Raw genomic sequence first — 16,804 nt, 5'->3', positions numbered from 1 at the left:
GATTTATAAAGACTATCTAATAATGTAGTCTTCTTCTGTATAAAATCTCGAATTTGGAAGTATCGAAAGAGGTCTCCATTGGGTAATCTGAATTTCTGACGCAGCTGTTCGAAAGACATCAGGACCCCATCTTTAAATAAATCCCCGAGACATGAGATACCCCTGGCTCTCCAGAGTTTAAAAGTGGCATCTGTTAACCCCGGTTTGAATCCCCATGCTCCCACTATCGGTGCATAGGGGGATGTTTTATGTGAATTACCCTCCTTTTGCCGCATTATATTCCAAGCCTTGATTGTATTCAGTATTATAGGGTTTTTACAGTGATCTGTAATGATTTTCCTCTTGTCTGAGAATAAAAGGTTAATAAGTGGGTATTTTACTTGAGAAGCCTCGATGTCCAGCCAGATTGATTGTGGATCAGACAAGACCCAATCAGCTATGTAACTTAATCGGGAACTTAACTGATATTTCCTAAAGTCTGGGAAGTCCAATCCATCCCTTGCCTGTGGAAGCTGTAGCTTCTTCAGCTTAATGGGGGGCCGCCTATGATTCCAGATAAAGGAACTCAGCCAGCCATATAATTTACATAAAGCCGTCATCGGCAGCATCACCCGAAGCATTCTCACAGGTTATAGGAGACGGGGCAGGACATTCATTTTGATTAGTGCTATTCTACCCAACCAGGAAATTGGTAGGTCTCCCCATCGCTGGAGGTCCTGCCTTATCCTTTCCAATAAATACACAAAATTAGCCTTATATAACTGACCAAATACTGGAGTAATAAGAATGCCTAAATATAAGAAACCCTCCAGGGACCAGCGAAAGGGAAAAAGGGAACCGTCCGCTAAGCGGGGTATCACAGCAAGGCCACCCATTGGCGCAGCCTCCGATTTTAAAAATTAATTTTATAGCCTGAGAATGCACTAAATGTATTAATAACTTGGATTAAGCGAGGTATGGACATCAAAGGGTTACTGAGGAATAGAAGAACATCATCTGCATAAAGGGTAATTTTATGTTTACCTGTACCAATCCTTGGGGCCACTATATTAGGATCAGCTCGTGTAGCTTCTGCTAGTGGTTCAATTATTAGCGTGAATAACAATGGCGAGAGGGGACATCCCTGACGGCAGCCCCTACCCACACTGAAGCTATCCGAGCCTAATCCATTGGTAACCACAGCTTTGGGATCACTATACAATGTTGAGATCCATTTGGTAAACACCTGTCCAACACCAAACCTCATTGGTAACCACAACTGCTTTGGGATCACTATACAATGTTGAGACCCATTTGGTAAACACCTGTGCTTTGTTTTACTGCAATGACCAAATGCAGGACTTTCCCTGCAAGTTTCTAAATCTCACAATTGGACAGAAATCTGGATGAGAAGCCCACGTAATGTGGGGAAGTAGTCACTTTAGATTAGATTAGATTAGATTCCCTACAGTGTGGAAACAGGCCCTTCGGCCCAACAAGTCCACACCAACCCTCTGAAGAGTAACCCACCCAGTCCTGTTTCCCTCTGACTATTGCACCTAGCACTCTTGGCAATTTAGCATGGCCAACCCACCCTAACCTGCACATCTTTGGACTGTGGGAGGAAACCCACACAGACACTGGGAGAATGTGCAAACTCCACACAGACAGTCACCCGAGGCTGGAATTGAACCTGGGACCCTGGTGCTGTGAGGCAGCAGTGCTAACCACTTGTGCTGCCCACTTGTCATGAGTTTCTCAGGGGCAGCTCTTTAGTGGCTATTGTACAGGCTTAGTGTCCAGTTATGGAAGGTGAATGGGCTCTCAAAGCTCAGGACCAATCAGAGACCTTGCAGTATTTCAAAATGGAGATGTTCTCACTCCAACCTTTTCAACTAATTAATAGCTTTTGCAGCTAGGTTACCACCCAACAGGGAGAACTCCTACCAGGCAGTCTGTGGTGGCTTTCGAGAAGCTGGGAACCGAAAGAACTGCAGATGCGGATCTGAGTTCTGATGAAGGATCACCAGACCCGAAACGTTGACTCTGATTTCTCTTCACAGATGCTGCCGGACCTGCTGAGCTTTTCCAGCAATTTCTATTTTTGGTGAAGAAGATGGTGTTCGGGGCTTATAAAATTAAATGAAGCAGTGGGTTTCTCCCACAGTGCCATGTCAACGGGATATCCCAGTTGGCCCCCTTTAACTGGCATTTGTGGTTGTGAATGGCCTTAACACACAAGATGTGAAAAGATAGCTTCAGGGCACAATGGAACCCAGATCTGGCAAAGTGACTGGCAGTGCTACTTATAGCACACACCCTCCTCCTATGAGGCCTAAAAAACAAGTCCCAGAGTTGTACAGCATACTCCACATGTGAACTAGTCAAGAAACTGCAATGAATTCTCTGATTTTTACATCAGTACCTACTGGAGTGAAGCCCCAGCACCCTGCAAAAGCAAAATGCAAGGGAAGCTGTAAACCAGGAATAAGAACAAAGTACTGGAGAAACACAGCATCTGTGGAGAAAGAGAAACTGAGAGAACCTTTTAAGTCTGATAGCACCCTTTTTCAGGACTCAAGTTCCAGTTGTTCAATTATGAAGCAGTGTCATTTCACTCTCAAAATGTTAATTCTGCATCTCTTTATAGATGCTGCAAAACCTGCTGAGTTTCCGCAGGATTTTCCTGTTTTTATTTATCCTCCCTTCATTACATGCTTGGTTACTTTTTTGTGGCTTTATTTACTTGTGTTGCTACTTTTTAAAAGTGATTTGTGTGTTTGAACTCCCAGATCATTGGTAATATTATGGTGCAGAGAATAGCATCCCTGCTTCTGAACCAAAAGCTCTGGGTTTGAGTTCCATCCCAAATCTTGATCACAAAGGAAGGTGTGTTCAGAACATGATTGAGTAGTCAACTTGGAAATCCTTCCAATGAGAGTCCCTTGTAAGGGCGGGTCAAATTCTGGGTCGGCCATGTGGCGAAGAGAAATTGGAGCCTTTACCATCATTATCCATAGCTCCAGGCTACACCATGTTGGTAAAAAGTGCACATTTTCAAAGCAACACTGTCTCCCTGAGTGACCTGTATTAAAACCATCAGAATAAATTTGCCTCTTTATATAATTTACGTTTTTATTTTAGGTGTCAACTGTGTCACTTGCTCACATCTGAGTCACAAGATTCTGGGTTCACGTTCCACTTCAGAATTTGAACACAAAAATCCAGTATGCTACTATTTTGAAGCTCAGAAGCACCATCTTCCATGTCCTATCCCAATATTTATCCTTACATGAACATCACATTGCTGATTGAAGGAGCTCACTGTGTGCAAATTGGGCCGTCAGGGTAGAATTTTTTGACTTTTCTATGTTGTTAGACTGCAGAACTATCAAACTGTCAATGAACACAGACCAGTATAATTAATGTTGTCAAACCTCTGGATCTCCAATACATGTCATTGAAAGTGGGTAGCAGAGTGTATGATGACTTATTACATCTTTTGAGTTATCTTGCCTCATCTAAGCCAATGTTTTTGTTTCTCCCACACCAACCTTTCTTTTACACTTGCTTTCCTTCCTTTTCTCTGTCCTTTCTTCAATAATTATTTTTGCTGAAATAATATATTAACCATAAATAATATCCAGTGCCTTATGATCAAAGTCAAGTCTATTATTACAATGATTAATTGATTGTAGAAAAGTATGTCAGGCTAATGTTCTTTGATCTCATTTGTTTAACCCTATGCATAGCTCCTGGTGCAATGTATGGACAAAATATAACACCAATGAATGGCATGTTCTATCCTGCACCGTTGAATCGTTTTCCATTGCCACAAGTAGCACCATTTGGTTTCACAGAACATCAAACAGTCTCGCCAGCATTGCCGACATCATCTTCAGAAGATGATCCTGAGAAAAGTGGAGGCTGTGCAAAACCAAAAAGTTGCCAGACGGAAGAAACCTCAAGAAAATGTTATGCACCTGCAACTGCTATTAATCCGTGGCAAGTACAAAATACAACAGCGCAACCAACTGAATCTTACACACTTAATCAAAAGATGACTGCTTCAGTTAGTCCAGGATCACGTTCAGCTTCCCCTGCCATGACAACAGTGTCTTCAGATGACTTCCCTACATTGGACACAAAAGTATCAAAAGAAGTACTGAAAAAGCTGAAAGAGGAGGAATTGAGGAAGATGAGATCACAAGACCGATTTACCCAAAACTACCATCGAAATGTAAGAGAGGAACATCGTTCTGTGATGCAGTTAGCAGACACGTTAGCCTCAGAACCTCTAATGTGCCACAGAAATAAGAAGATTGATGTGGAAGAAGTGAATCAGCAAACTGAAGAGTTTATTCGTGCTTTATCTGCTGAAAGAGAACAGGTCACTGAAAAAAAGGTATGTGCTCTAATAAATTAGAGAAAGGACTTGGGAGAAACAAATTTTACTTGCGCTGTGGGAGGAGTAGTCTATTTTTAATTCCCACAGACACACATATATGAGAACATAAGATGTACAGGTAGAAGTAAGCCGTATGGCCTCTTGAACCTGCTCTGCTATTTGTGGAGTCAAGAGATATCAAACGTGACTTTTTGTGCTTGTAGAAGTACAAGTTTTAAAACAAAATAAACATAGATCTGAAACATATGCCTGAGAAAGATAAAGTACAAGTCAACAGTAAATATGGTATTCCTCTATGCCTGATCCCAGCAACTAGCTAGCTTCTTACAACTAATTGTTTTGTGTTCCTCTTTATTTTTATATACAGGTATTGGATAGAGTTTGCAGACATTTTCGGGTGCAAAACATGAGAGACATTGGCATCTGGTCACCTGTCAGACAACTCTCTGCGGTTCAAGAACTTCGTCAGACACAACGTGAAGTCACCATTTTCATCGAAGTAAGTGGGAATGGTTTGTGGACGCAAAGGAATTGGGATGTAGCTCCAGCAGGGTGTAATTTTTGCTCACCCTACCCTCTCTGCTTTCAGCCTAGAAATACTTTCTTTCTTTTCCCCTAGAAATACTGATTGTAATTAACAAACTTTATCAGTCTTGGCTTCATTTAATCATTACATTACATCCTACTTTTAAGTTGACCCTGTATTTTTGTTCTGCCCTAATGTAAGGCAAGGTTCTGTTTTGCAATGCAGATGGTTAATTCTGGCCAATTTCTTTTTTTTTAAAGGCTTTTGAAACTATGCGGAGTGTCTGTACGCTTTATGAGCTGAATCAGTGCTTGGGAGCACTGAAAAACAAGCCAAATTTTGAAGATCTGAGACTTGGCCCTTTATGCAAACAGCCTCTTGTGCACAGGTTATTCAAAGTGCCTGAATCTTTGAAGGATGAGGATATATTTGAAATTGAAACCGTGGATATTTTACAGGTATAGAATGTTTAGAATGCATTTATGAATAGGATGAGACTTTTATCCTTCATATAAAGCCAAAGAAAATTTTTATTTAAGTCGAGCAATGCATTCTTGGAGCTTAGTAACTGTGTAAACATTTATGATTGATAACAGAACAAATTGGGTAAATATTTGCTTCATGGAGATGATATATTTATAGGATCTTGAAACCCATGAATTGTTGATTTGTTAACTTGAGCGGTGCACTGCTTGCCACTAAGAGAATTTTCTTACAGAATTCTCATGTTGCTGTTACCTTTCTTGTACATCACAACACCCCACTGGTGTTTCTCCTTCCTCCAAACTCATTCCTTTCTTCAATCTACAGGGAAACGTGCAGAGACCATCCAGCTCCATTCTCCCCTCTAGCTGAGGTCAACTGATCCAGCACAGATGAGGGATTGTGTACTTCAAGTATTTAAATTGCTGGTTTCTGCCTATATCAATTATCCCAATTATACCTATTATTATCTCTTTGAATAAGGAGTGTAGTGGTGTGAAAATCTACTTGTAAAAATTCAGAATCTTTTGCTTGACATATTTGTTACCTTGTTTCCTTCCTAGTTATTGTTTGTTCTTGTCGTTTTCATTATCATTGTCATAATAAATATTTGCAGATATTCATGATTTACTTTTCCCTCCAGAGTATCCGCGCGTATAGAAAATCCAGCAAAGCACAAAAAATAGATTTGGCTGACTTCATAAAGTATTTAGCGGACCAATATCATTGTGACTCGCCATATGAGCTTGGAATCAGAATTACTAGCATTGGGCTTTTAATATCAGTAAGTAGCTTTTATTTCATTTTATAGATGTTCTCATTTTGGCTAGTAATAAATAATTATCTTTGCTCCCTTTTCCATCCCTGTAGAAGGTATTGATTGATATCTGGGGTGCAGTTCTAGGGTGACATTGGTCCTTTGGTAACTTTGCCCCTTTTTCTCCACTTGTAGTTTGTTACCTAGACTGCTCCATTGAAATATTTATCATATTCCTTTATCCCCTGAGACAAAGCCAAGCATTGTTTCCTAACTTTTCTTCTTGCTTAATTCACCAACATTTTTGAGGTGAACATTCTGTTATGCAGTGACACATGGTGATTTGGCAGAAGATCTAGAACACGTTAGGGTAACCTTTTAGAGGTTTATAAAATCCTAGATAATTCATCAAAGATCAGACAGCAACCTTCTAAACTCATGACCACTTCCATCCAGAAGGACAAGGGCAGCAGGTACGTGGGAACACCACCCCCTCAAGTTACCTTCCAAGCCACCCACCATCCTGACTTGGAAATATTTCGCCGTTCCTTCAGTGTCGCTGGATCAAAATTCTGGAATTCCCTCCCTAAGGGCATTGTGGGTCAACCCACAGCACATGGACTGCAGCGGTTCAAGAAGGCAGCTCACTCATATCTTCTCAAGGGGCAACTAGGGACGGGGAATAAATGATGACTAGCCAGCAACTCTAATATCACACAAAATGAATAAATAAAAATGAAGGTGTCATTTCCATAGGGTATGGGATTTCATCACTTAGTATATATTTTTAGAGAGGAGAAAGATTTAAAATAGACATCAGGGACAACTTTTTGACACAGAGAGTGGTTGGCGTGTCTGGAATGAACTTCCAGAGAAAGTGGTGGGTGCAGGTACAGTTACAACCTTTAAAAGACATTTTGTATAAATGCATGAATAATAAATGTTTGGAGGGATATGGGCCAAATGCAGGCAGATGGGACTAGTTTAATTTGGGATTATGTTCAGCATGGACTGGTTGGACCGAAGGACATATTTCTATGCTGTATGACTCCATGACTCTATGCCTCTGATGACTCTTTGTCAGAATCACAGGAAACAATACAGTTTACAAATAGCCACTTGGCCCAGCTAATCTTCTGTCCATCATAAGAAGAGAGTGGAAATGTTTGCTGATGTTCAGCATCATTTACAGCACCTCATGTACTGAAGTAGTCCATGTCCAAATGCAGCAAGATCTGGACAGCATTTAGGCTGAGGCTAATAAGTAGCAAGTAGCATTTGTGCCACACAAGTGTCAGACAATGACCATCTTCAACAAGACGGAATCTGACTATCACCTAGTAACTGGATAAACTTGTTGGAATTCTTTGAAGAGGTAACAAGCAAGATAGATAATGTGGAACCAATAGGTGTAGTAGATTTGGACTGCCAAACGAATTTGATGATAAAGCCATTTAATAAGTTAAAAGCCCATGCTGATGAAGGTAGCATGTTAACTTGGATAGAGGATTGGCTAACTAATAGAAGACTGAGACTTAGGATAAAGGGCACATTTTCAAGATGGAAATATGTAACCAGTGGTGCCATAGGGATCAATGCTTGAGGCCACAAATGTTTACAATGTGTGTTAATGACTTACATAAGGGAAATGAACATACAGTCATTCAACTTTCCAGATGACATAAAAATAGGTGGGAAAGCAAATAATGAGGATGGCACAGAGTTGACAGGTTAAGTGAGTGGGCAAAAATTTAGTTGATGGAATATAATGTGGGAAAACATGAGTCAAGCAATTTTGTTGGGAGCTGTATGTTATTTAAATCAGTAAAGATCGCAGATAGCTACAGCACAGAGATCCTCATATATTAATCACAAAAGGCTAGCATACCGAATTCAGTAGGTAATAGAGAAGGCAAATGGAGCGGTAGCTTTATTTCAAAGGGAATGCGGTATAGAAATAAGGATAACTTGCTAAAACTATACAAGATGCTAGTTGGTCCTCAGCTGGAATACAGTTTTCATTCCCTTATCGAAGGAAAAAGCACTGGCATTGAAGACAGTCTAGAAAACATTTGCCAGGTTGATCTTGGGTATGGAGGGACTGTCTTCTGAGGAGAGGCTGTATAGTTTGTCCCTGTACTCATTTGGAGTTTAACAGAATGAGAGATGACCTTATTGAAACACATGAATCATAGGGGTCTTTCTCCTTAAATTTACACAATGTCCCAGCATCCATCGCACTCTGGGGAGTGAATTCCAGAGATTCACGACCCTTCAAGAGAAGTGATTCCTCTTCATCTTTGTTTTAAATCAATTACCCTCTTAATAAAACTATGACCCCTCGTTCTAGATTGCCCCACATGAGGGAGCGTCTTCTCTATGACTACTTTGTTAATACCCTTTAGCATCTTATATACCTCAATTAGATCTCCTCTCTTTTAAGCACTCAAGAGTATAGATCGAAACTGCTCAATCTGTCTTCATAAGACAACCCTTCATCTCTGGAATCGATCTAATGAAGTCCTGTGGGATTGCCTTCAATGTAATTACATCTCTCCTTAAATATGGGGACCAAAACTGTATGCATTCTCCTGATGCCGTCTCACTAATGCAATGTACAACTGCAGCAACAATTCTCTACTTTTTATACTCCATTTCCTTTAGCAATAAAGGCTAAAATTGTATTTGCCCTTCTTTATTTACCTGCTGCACCTGCATACTAAGTTTCTGTGATGTATGCATGAGGACAGTCAAATCCCTCTACACTTAAGCATTTTGTAGTTTCCCTCTGTTTAGAGGATAATTTGCCTTTTTATTCTTCTGACCAAAGTGAATAACTTCATATTTATCCATGTTAAATTCCATCTGGCAAATTTTGGCTCATTGACCTAACCTATCTATATCCATTTGTAAAATTCTTATTCATTCATTGCAACTTATTTTCCCACCTATTTCAGAGCCATCTGCAAACATGGCCTACATTACATTCTATCCCTGCATCCAAGTCATTAAAATAAATCATAAATAGCTGAAACCTGATAACCAAACCTTGTGGCACACCACCATTTACATCTTGCCAACCAGAAAAAGATCCATTTATCCTGATTCTCTGCTCTCTGTTGGTTAGCCAATTCTGTATCCAAGCTCTAACCCCATATGATCTTACCTTATGTAATAATCTTTCATTTGCCAACATATCAAATGCCTTTCTACAGAACCCCATTATCCACTTTGCTTGTTACATCTTTGAAGAACTCAATTACATTGGGGACATTTAAGCGACTCTTGGATAGACACATGGAACTTAGTACAATGAAGGGTATGTAGGTTAGTTTGATCTTAGAGTAGGATAAAAGGCTGGCACAACATCGAGGGCTGAAGGGCCTGTACTGTGCCGTACTGTTCTATGTTGGAAAGAAGAAGGCTAAGGGGGGATTTGATAGAGACATACAAGATGATCAGAGGATGAGATAGGGTAGACAGTGAAAGACTTTTTCCTAGGATGATGATGTCAGCGTGTACGAGGGGGCATAACTACAAATTGAGGGGTGATAGATTTAAGACAGATATCAGAGGCAGGTTCTTTACTCAGAGAGTGGTAAGGGCATGGAATGCCCTACCTGCTAATGTAGTTAACTCAGCCACATTAGGGAGATTTAAACAATCCTTAGATAAGCACATGGATGATTTTGGGATAGTGTAGGGGGATGAGCTGAGGATAGTTCAAAGGTCGGCGCAACATCGAGGGCCAAAGGGCCTGTATTGTTCTGTGTTCTATGTTCTGTGTTCCATGTTCTAATTCATACGAATGATCAAACATGACTTACCCATTGCAAAACCATATTAATTGTGTTTCTGCTTCCCAAATGTCTGCTGCTGTTCATTGACTGTCCTACCTTTTTAATTTTTCTGCCCAGTTAATTAGGGTCAAAACTGTCCTCATGCCTATGTAATCAATACAAACAAATTTGTTTTGATATTTATATTGCTCACAGCTTCTCTTCCATCTGAGTCCACTGCTCAGCGTATCTTTCTATTCTCTGTTCTCTCATGCTTTCAAAGGAAATTAAATAAGTCGTTATACTATTTGCATCAACCACTTGCTGTGGCAGTGTTCCATACTGTAACCATTCTGAGAACACTAATATCTCCATATTTCTGTATTGAATTTATTTGTAACTGCCCTGTATTTATAACCCTTGGGTACTTTCCACCTTTTGACATGCTCTCCTCATACATTTACCCCAGCCAATCTGTCCTTAATTTGAAAGACCACTAACAGGCCTCCTCTAAATCTTCACTTTTTGCTAATAACCAAAACCCCAACTTGTTTAGCCTTTCCTGCTAATTTCCTGACTGTAACAAAGGCTTTTTGACCCACAACCATTGAGCTGTTTTTTTGTTAACCCCACCTCTCTGCCCGGTTGATGGGGGGACCTACTGTGTATTCCCAATCGTCTCTGCTGATCAGAATGTAACAGAGTTTTAAAAGCAACAGGTCTCCTTTGGCAAGCGGTGAAAGGAGACTTTAAAAAAAATTTAAAAGCCCCTGGTGCTTTACTGAACCCGTGAAGGGTGTAGGACCATTTGGCACAGCCACTTTGGCGTGAGCGATTCATCGTGGCCGGTTTGGCGCAACCCATTTCGGCGCGAGCGATTCGGCGCAGCTCTTATTTATTCCCTTTCAGGCTTACTTACAAGCATTAATGAAAGCAATAAAAAGAAAAATAATGTTTGGCCTCTTCAGTAAAAATGTTATAAAGAAAATAAAAATGAAAGAAATAAGGCAAATACAAAATTGTTGATGGCATTTTAACAGGTTTTATTTTAATAATTTGTATATTAATATGTTTTATTTTAATATATTTTAATAATTTTAATAATTTAATACTTTTAATAATAGTAGTTTAATAACTACTACTGAATAACTACAAAACAGTTCTGTGCTGAAATGGATTGCCCCAAACTGGCCGCGCCGAATCACTCGTGCCAAAGTGTCTGCACCAAATGGTCCCACTCTGACTCTTGAAACATACCACAATCGTTGAAAGAATGCTGTATTCATTCTGAGAGTGCACATGTAAAGACAGTGACACCTACAACCTAATTCCATGGTTGTAAGATTCTAACTTTTGCAACATATGCCATTTTTTGTTCTTAACTTTATCACTGTCTGCACTGCCTACATTGTCTGCTATTAAACATCCCATGGCCCCCTCTCTGCTTGCCTGTACGTATACTTGTTCAGTAGACAGTTTTCCAACTTTCTATATTTCAATTAAGTTACCACTTAAGGTCAAAATTACTCACCACATCAACCCAGAAATTACTATTGCAAACATAACTCTCTAGAAGAAGCAAAAAGGGTGATGGTCATTGCACCCTTGGTTTCTTTGTTCATAGAATCCCGACATCATGGAAGCAGACAGTTCAGCTTATCACGTCCACTTTGACTCTCTGAACAGCATTCCTCCCAGACCCATCTAGCCTGCACACCCCTTGACACTATGGGCTATTAAGCATGGACAACCTGCCTAACTGTCACATCTTTGGACTGTGGGAAGAAACCAGAGCACCCTGAGGAAACTGTGCAGACACGGGGAGAATTTTCCAGCTCTACACAGACAATCATCCGAGGGTGGAATCGAACACAAGTCCCTGGCACTGTGAGGCAGCAGTGCTAACACTGAGCCGCTATATTGCTTGTTGCTGGTAGCTGATGTATGAACTGGAAGCAGAGCGAATTTAGATTCTGCATTGTCAACTGGGGGGCAATTTGTTGCTGTGAAAGATAGGAGGTGAGGGAGGAAATGTCAATGAAATTTTAAAAAATGAATTAATTTTTGTTGAAATCCTGTTGAATAGACTCTGGGGAAGGCTTCAAGCACAGAACGAGCTGCTATAGACAAGGCAAAGATTCGAGTTCAGAAGGAAATAGAGGAGGAAGTAGATAATCGTTTCAACAAAGTTAAGAGAAATCTGATGGACCCCTTTGGTGGACCACAGCTGTATTCTACCAGTGGATCTCTGGATCTCCGGAAGCAATATGCCTCTATGACAGCAGCAGATGCAATCCTTCAGGTGTTCATGAATGCAAAGGATGTCTTCAGTAATAAAATGACGAAGGTAGGCAATTTTGGTTTGACAACATTGAAATCCTGATTTGCTGTATGAAGCAATAGCATAATAATGATTGGTGTTTGTTGGCTATGCAAGAATCACACTGGGGAGGAGATGAGCAAATGTGTGTTTGTTGTGCATATTACAACAGGCTTAGGAGGGGTGAATCAGCTCCCCATTTTTCAACTTCCTCAATTGTCCACAACAAAGATTTTATTTTAGCACTAGGCTATACCTCAAATTAAAATATATTTAACTGGTTCACCAGAAATAATAAGGAGTTAATTACAAAGTTATCCTGAGTGAAAGAATGAGTTTATTATCCACTAACCCTGAGAAATGTAATAAAGACATGATGGCAAACTTGTGTGTTACGTGTACAAAGTTGAAAAGCAATGGTGACCATTTCAAAAGGAACATGAAAGAATATTCAATACTTGAGGTGTGAACATTTTAACCTGAAACCATATTTGTTTAAATTGACATTCATATCCTCAGCTGTAATGGATATTTCAGTTGTCCTTTGAGTTCTTAGTATTCCGATATTTGTCTTTAACTTATGTCATCACTTGTTTTCTTCTTAAAAGGTTGAGAAAATCTTTTCTCCAGTTCGTTTCAGTCACAAATGTACTTTTTCCTGTTCTGTCAGAAGCATCTCCCTGAAATATATCCAGTATATACATTCCAGTGTGTGAATTATTTGTTTCCAAGATAATAATCACAGGCAATGCCTTTGATCTCCAATATGTGAAACTTTTATTGCTTACATGTAAAGCAAAATAGGAGGAGAGTTTCTTCACAATGGACTAAATTCAGTTTCCTTTGATAAAATATTTTAATTTTAGGTCTGCTTTTTTTCACATTAGTTTCACAGGTATATGTGGTCAACTGATTGGTGTTTCCATTTGCAGTCAGTGATTTTTTCCTATTTTTAAAGCCATTTTGATGCATTTAGGTCCCAGATAATAAAATCACATTATGGAATTTGAAAAATCAATAGTCCAGTTTTATCACTATCATGACAGTCATAAACTGACTCAGAATCTTCAACATACTTGACTAGGTCTCCTTGCATAACTTGACCTATTTGTACAGTGGAATTTGTAAATAATAATCATCCTTGGGACTGCCTTCAGCTGTAATTTTATCGACATTCTTATTTTTAAACTAGTAATTGCATGTACTGTTTTTTTCAAAAAAAATGATAAGAACACAAAGAACTAGGAGCAGGCGTAGGCAGTTCAGCCCCTCAAACCTGTTTTGCCATTTAATATGACCAGGGCCGATCTCCACTTTCTTGCCCACTCTCCATAACCCTTCAACCATTACTGTTCAAAAATTGTCTAACCCCTCCTTAAATTTACACAATATCCCAGCATCCACTGCACTCCAGGGGAGTGAATTCCACAGATTCATGACGCTTTGAGAGGAGTAATTTCTCCTCATCTTTGTTTTAAAAACCTTTCCATGGTTTTAGGTGACCCTCTGCTCTCTACGTTTAGTTTCATGTAACATCTCAGTGCTTACAGAAAATATATTGTAGATGAAATATCTGAATGGTGTTGACCCTGACTCACCTAATAATTCTCTTTGATTCTCCTCTTCCAGCATGTTCAGGACTTCCTGATCAAGATAGGAGAAGATCGTCTGGCACGAGCACTCTTTCAGTTAGCCATTTGCTGTGGTTCCCTGGAAGTTCCTCAAGACCTGGTGGCGAAAGAAAAAACAAATAAGACAGCTATAAATAGAGGGAGGGACAATGAAACTCCTCTTCCTAGTGAAGGTAGGTTTTGTTTTGAACGCCTATTGAAGCAAACGGGGTGGTCCTGATTTTACAATTCACTATAAATCATATCAAAGAAAGTATTAACAAAAAAATATATGTTACTTCATTGTAATTGAGAAGGAATTTATTGTTAAAGCAAACAGAGCAATGAGATTCTGCTCAAATAAAAGCAAAATACTGAGGATGCTGAAAATCTGAGAGAAACACAGAGAGTGCTAAAGAAACGCAATGGATCGGATAGCATCTGGATGGAGGTTTGCTCGCTGAGTTGGAAGGTTCAATTCCAGACAATTCGCCACCCTACTAAGTAACATCTTCAGTGGGCCTCCAGGTGAAGCACTGTTGATGATTCCTGCTTTCTATTTATGTGTTTGGAGTTCTTTGGGTTGGCGATGTCATTTCCTGTGGTGATGTCATTTCCTGTTCTTTTTCTCAGGGAGTGGTAGATGGGGTCTAACTCGTTGTGTGTGTTGATAGAGTTCCGGTTGGAATGCCGTGCTTCTAGGAATTCTCGTGCGTGTCTCTGTTTGGCTCGTCCTACGATGGATGTGTTGTCCCAGTGAAAGTGGTGTCCTTCCTTATCTGTATGTGAGAATACTAGTGAGAGAGGATCATGTCGTTTTGTGGCTAGTTGATGTTCATGTATCCTGGAGGCTAATTGATGACAGCATCTGTGGAGAAAGAATCATACCGGATTTCAAACATTAACTCTGTTTCCCTCACTACAGTTGCTGCCAGAACTGCTGCGTTTCTTCAGTTTTCTGTGTTTGAATTCCACTTGGTGGATTGTTACCATCGTGAATTGCCTGCTTTTGTCAACAATATCTTGCAATTATATAGTAACTTTGACAGAGTAATAATTCCAAAGTTTTCCATCATGTTTAAAGCTTTTATGTATATTTCTTCCCACTTATGCTTCTCTTCATCACAATAGGGATGATCTTGCTCATCCTGCTACTCTGAAATTAGTCATTTGTCCAAATTTATATATGCAGGGCTGAATCTTCTGAGGTTCCTCTCTCCCCAGTTTTATACAATGCTTTAATGATGCAGTAACTGGAAAATGGTGAAACCCCAGGGTTCAATCATTTGTGGCACAGTGCACAATTTCTTCGAGTTATTGTACTTTTCTACTTGCCTGATAGCCCATTATTATTTTCTTACATAGAATCCCTATAGTGTGGAAACAGGCCATTTGGCCCAACAAGTTCACACTGAGCCGCCGAAGACTCATTTTTGATGAGCATTTTGTTGCTGAGTTTATTACTCTGTACATCTGTCTTTGCCTTTAGAATCTGTAAGAGAATATTTGGAAAAGAGCCTCTCCACTGTGACTGGGTACTTGAATCTTGTCTATTTATGCAAACTGGAGAAAAAATTAGTCGATCACTTCAAATTGAAAGGCTTTGTTGACATGGGACATGGTACTTTCCTTGAATATCTGCTGAAACACTCTCAGGTAAATGTGTGCTTTATTTAAGATAAGTTTTGCACTTGTTTTAGTGAAAGTTGGGAAAAGCTTAAAGTACATTTAATCATTGGGCCACAATTGACCTTGCTTCACCTAGATGAAAGGACATTGTACTATATCATTTTTCTGTCTAGCTTCCATTAAGTATTTATTGACTATTTGTTTTTCAAAAATGTTAAAAACTAAATAGTAATGTTAATTTTTCATTTGTGCATGTAGATGTCTAAAACAAAACTCTCAGAAAAGGAAGCTCTGTTGTAGTTTTTTATTAACAGTACCTTTCCATTAAATCTATAAAGATTAATTAGAGGTTGGTGAACTCTACTCACTAAATGGTAAGAGTGTGGTGTAGAATAAAGCCAACAGTGTGAGTTCAGTCCCTGTACTGGCTGTGGTAGACCACGGAGGCTGGCTTCCTCACCCCTACAACTGGGGAATAGTTACCTTCAAACTGTAATTGACTCCTGTGAATGGAGAGAGATGCCTGTGACTGTAGTTCCATACTACACAAGAATTAGTTGCTGTGCTTAGCAAGAACATGACCTCACTTTTCAGGTTACTGGGAGTCATGCTTTCATGATGTACAAATGAACCCTGCTGACCACTGTTTCATGGCCTCTCATTAGTGTTCCCCTTGATAATTTGTCCTCAACATCCTGCTAGATGTGCTTTCCTATGCAAATTAGGATCAATAATGGAGTTTATTTGTCGATCTACAAGTTTTACAATATTAATTTGAATTTTGTGTACAAACTATTATGTGAAACAATTGAACCAGTGTTTAATTGTCAAACGGTGGGTTTGCTCTTGAACGGCATGCTGAAAAGTGAAAGATTCCTAATGCACAGTAGTGAAGTTTTGTTTTGTAACGCAGCTGCTGGAAGAAACTGCTGGAGGAAGTTTGTTTCTATGTGCACAAGATACTGGAATATGTGGATTCCGACCAAGTCATCAAGATGTATATGAGTTCATCAGGCAATGTGGGACCCTGGGGGATTCCATGGTAAGTAAGCCTGCTAAAAGGTGGCACTGGCATGGGGGAACAGAGATACAATATGTTTGACATGTTACAGAATAATGTAAACAGTATGGAAGGCACAGTATGATGGGCACAATTCATAGTAATGATGTTCCCAGTGTATTGCATTTCTCAAGAATTTTATTCAGATGATTTCATTCTAATTTATATAATTGCAGACGGGGTATCACTTGACAGAGACTTTTCTTCCAATTCCCATTACACCATTGACCCCCCCCCGTACCCCCGCAATGAC

The 16,804-nt window shown here is 39.6% G+C and overlaps 1 protein-coding gene across 6 annotated transcripts in view; it reads left to right on the top strand.

Annotated features, from left to right (window-relative positions):
* The window catches only part of wu:fj29h11 (protein NO VEIN), a 154,611-nt gene that overhangs the window by 39,474 nt on the left and 98,333 nt on the right, over positions 1 to 16,804 (top strand). For all 6 annotated transcript variants that reach the window (XM_043715132.1, XM_043715131.1, XM_043715130.1 and 3 more), the window contains 8 exons: positions 3,732 to 4,384; positions 4,755 to 4,886; positions 5,174 to 5,371; positions 6,040 to 6,180; positions 12,019 to 12,279; positions 13,882 to 14,056; positions 15,352 to 15,518; positions 16,405 to 16,533. In XM_043715132.1, coding sequence (XP_043571067.1) covers positions 3,732 to 4,384; positions 4,755 to 4,886; positions 5,174 to 5,371; positions 6,040 to 6,180; positions 12,019 to 12,279; positions 13,882 to 14,056; positions 15,352 to 15,518; positions 16,405 to 16,533 — 1,856 coding nt within the window. The remainder of the gene's footprint in view (positions 1 to 3,731; positions 4,385 to 4,754; positions 4,887 to 5,173; positions 5,372 to 6,039; positions 6,181 to 12,018; positions 12,280 to 13,881; positions 14,057 to 15,351; positions 15,519 to 16,404; positions 16,534 to 16,804) is intronic.

Source organism: Chiloscyllium plagiosum, chromosome 24 (genome assembly GCF_004010195.1).
Source record: "Chiloscyllium plagiosum isolate BGI_BamShark_2017 chromosome 24, ASM401019v2, whole genome shotgun sequence".
Classification (NCBI taxonomy): domain Eukaryota; kingdom Metazoa; phylum Chordata; class Chondrichthyes; order Orectolobiformes; family Hemiscylliidae; genus Chiloscyllium; species Chiloscyllium plagiosum.
This window is presented reverse-complemented; position numbering and strand designations above follow the sequence as displayed.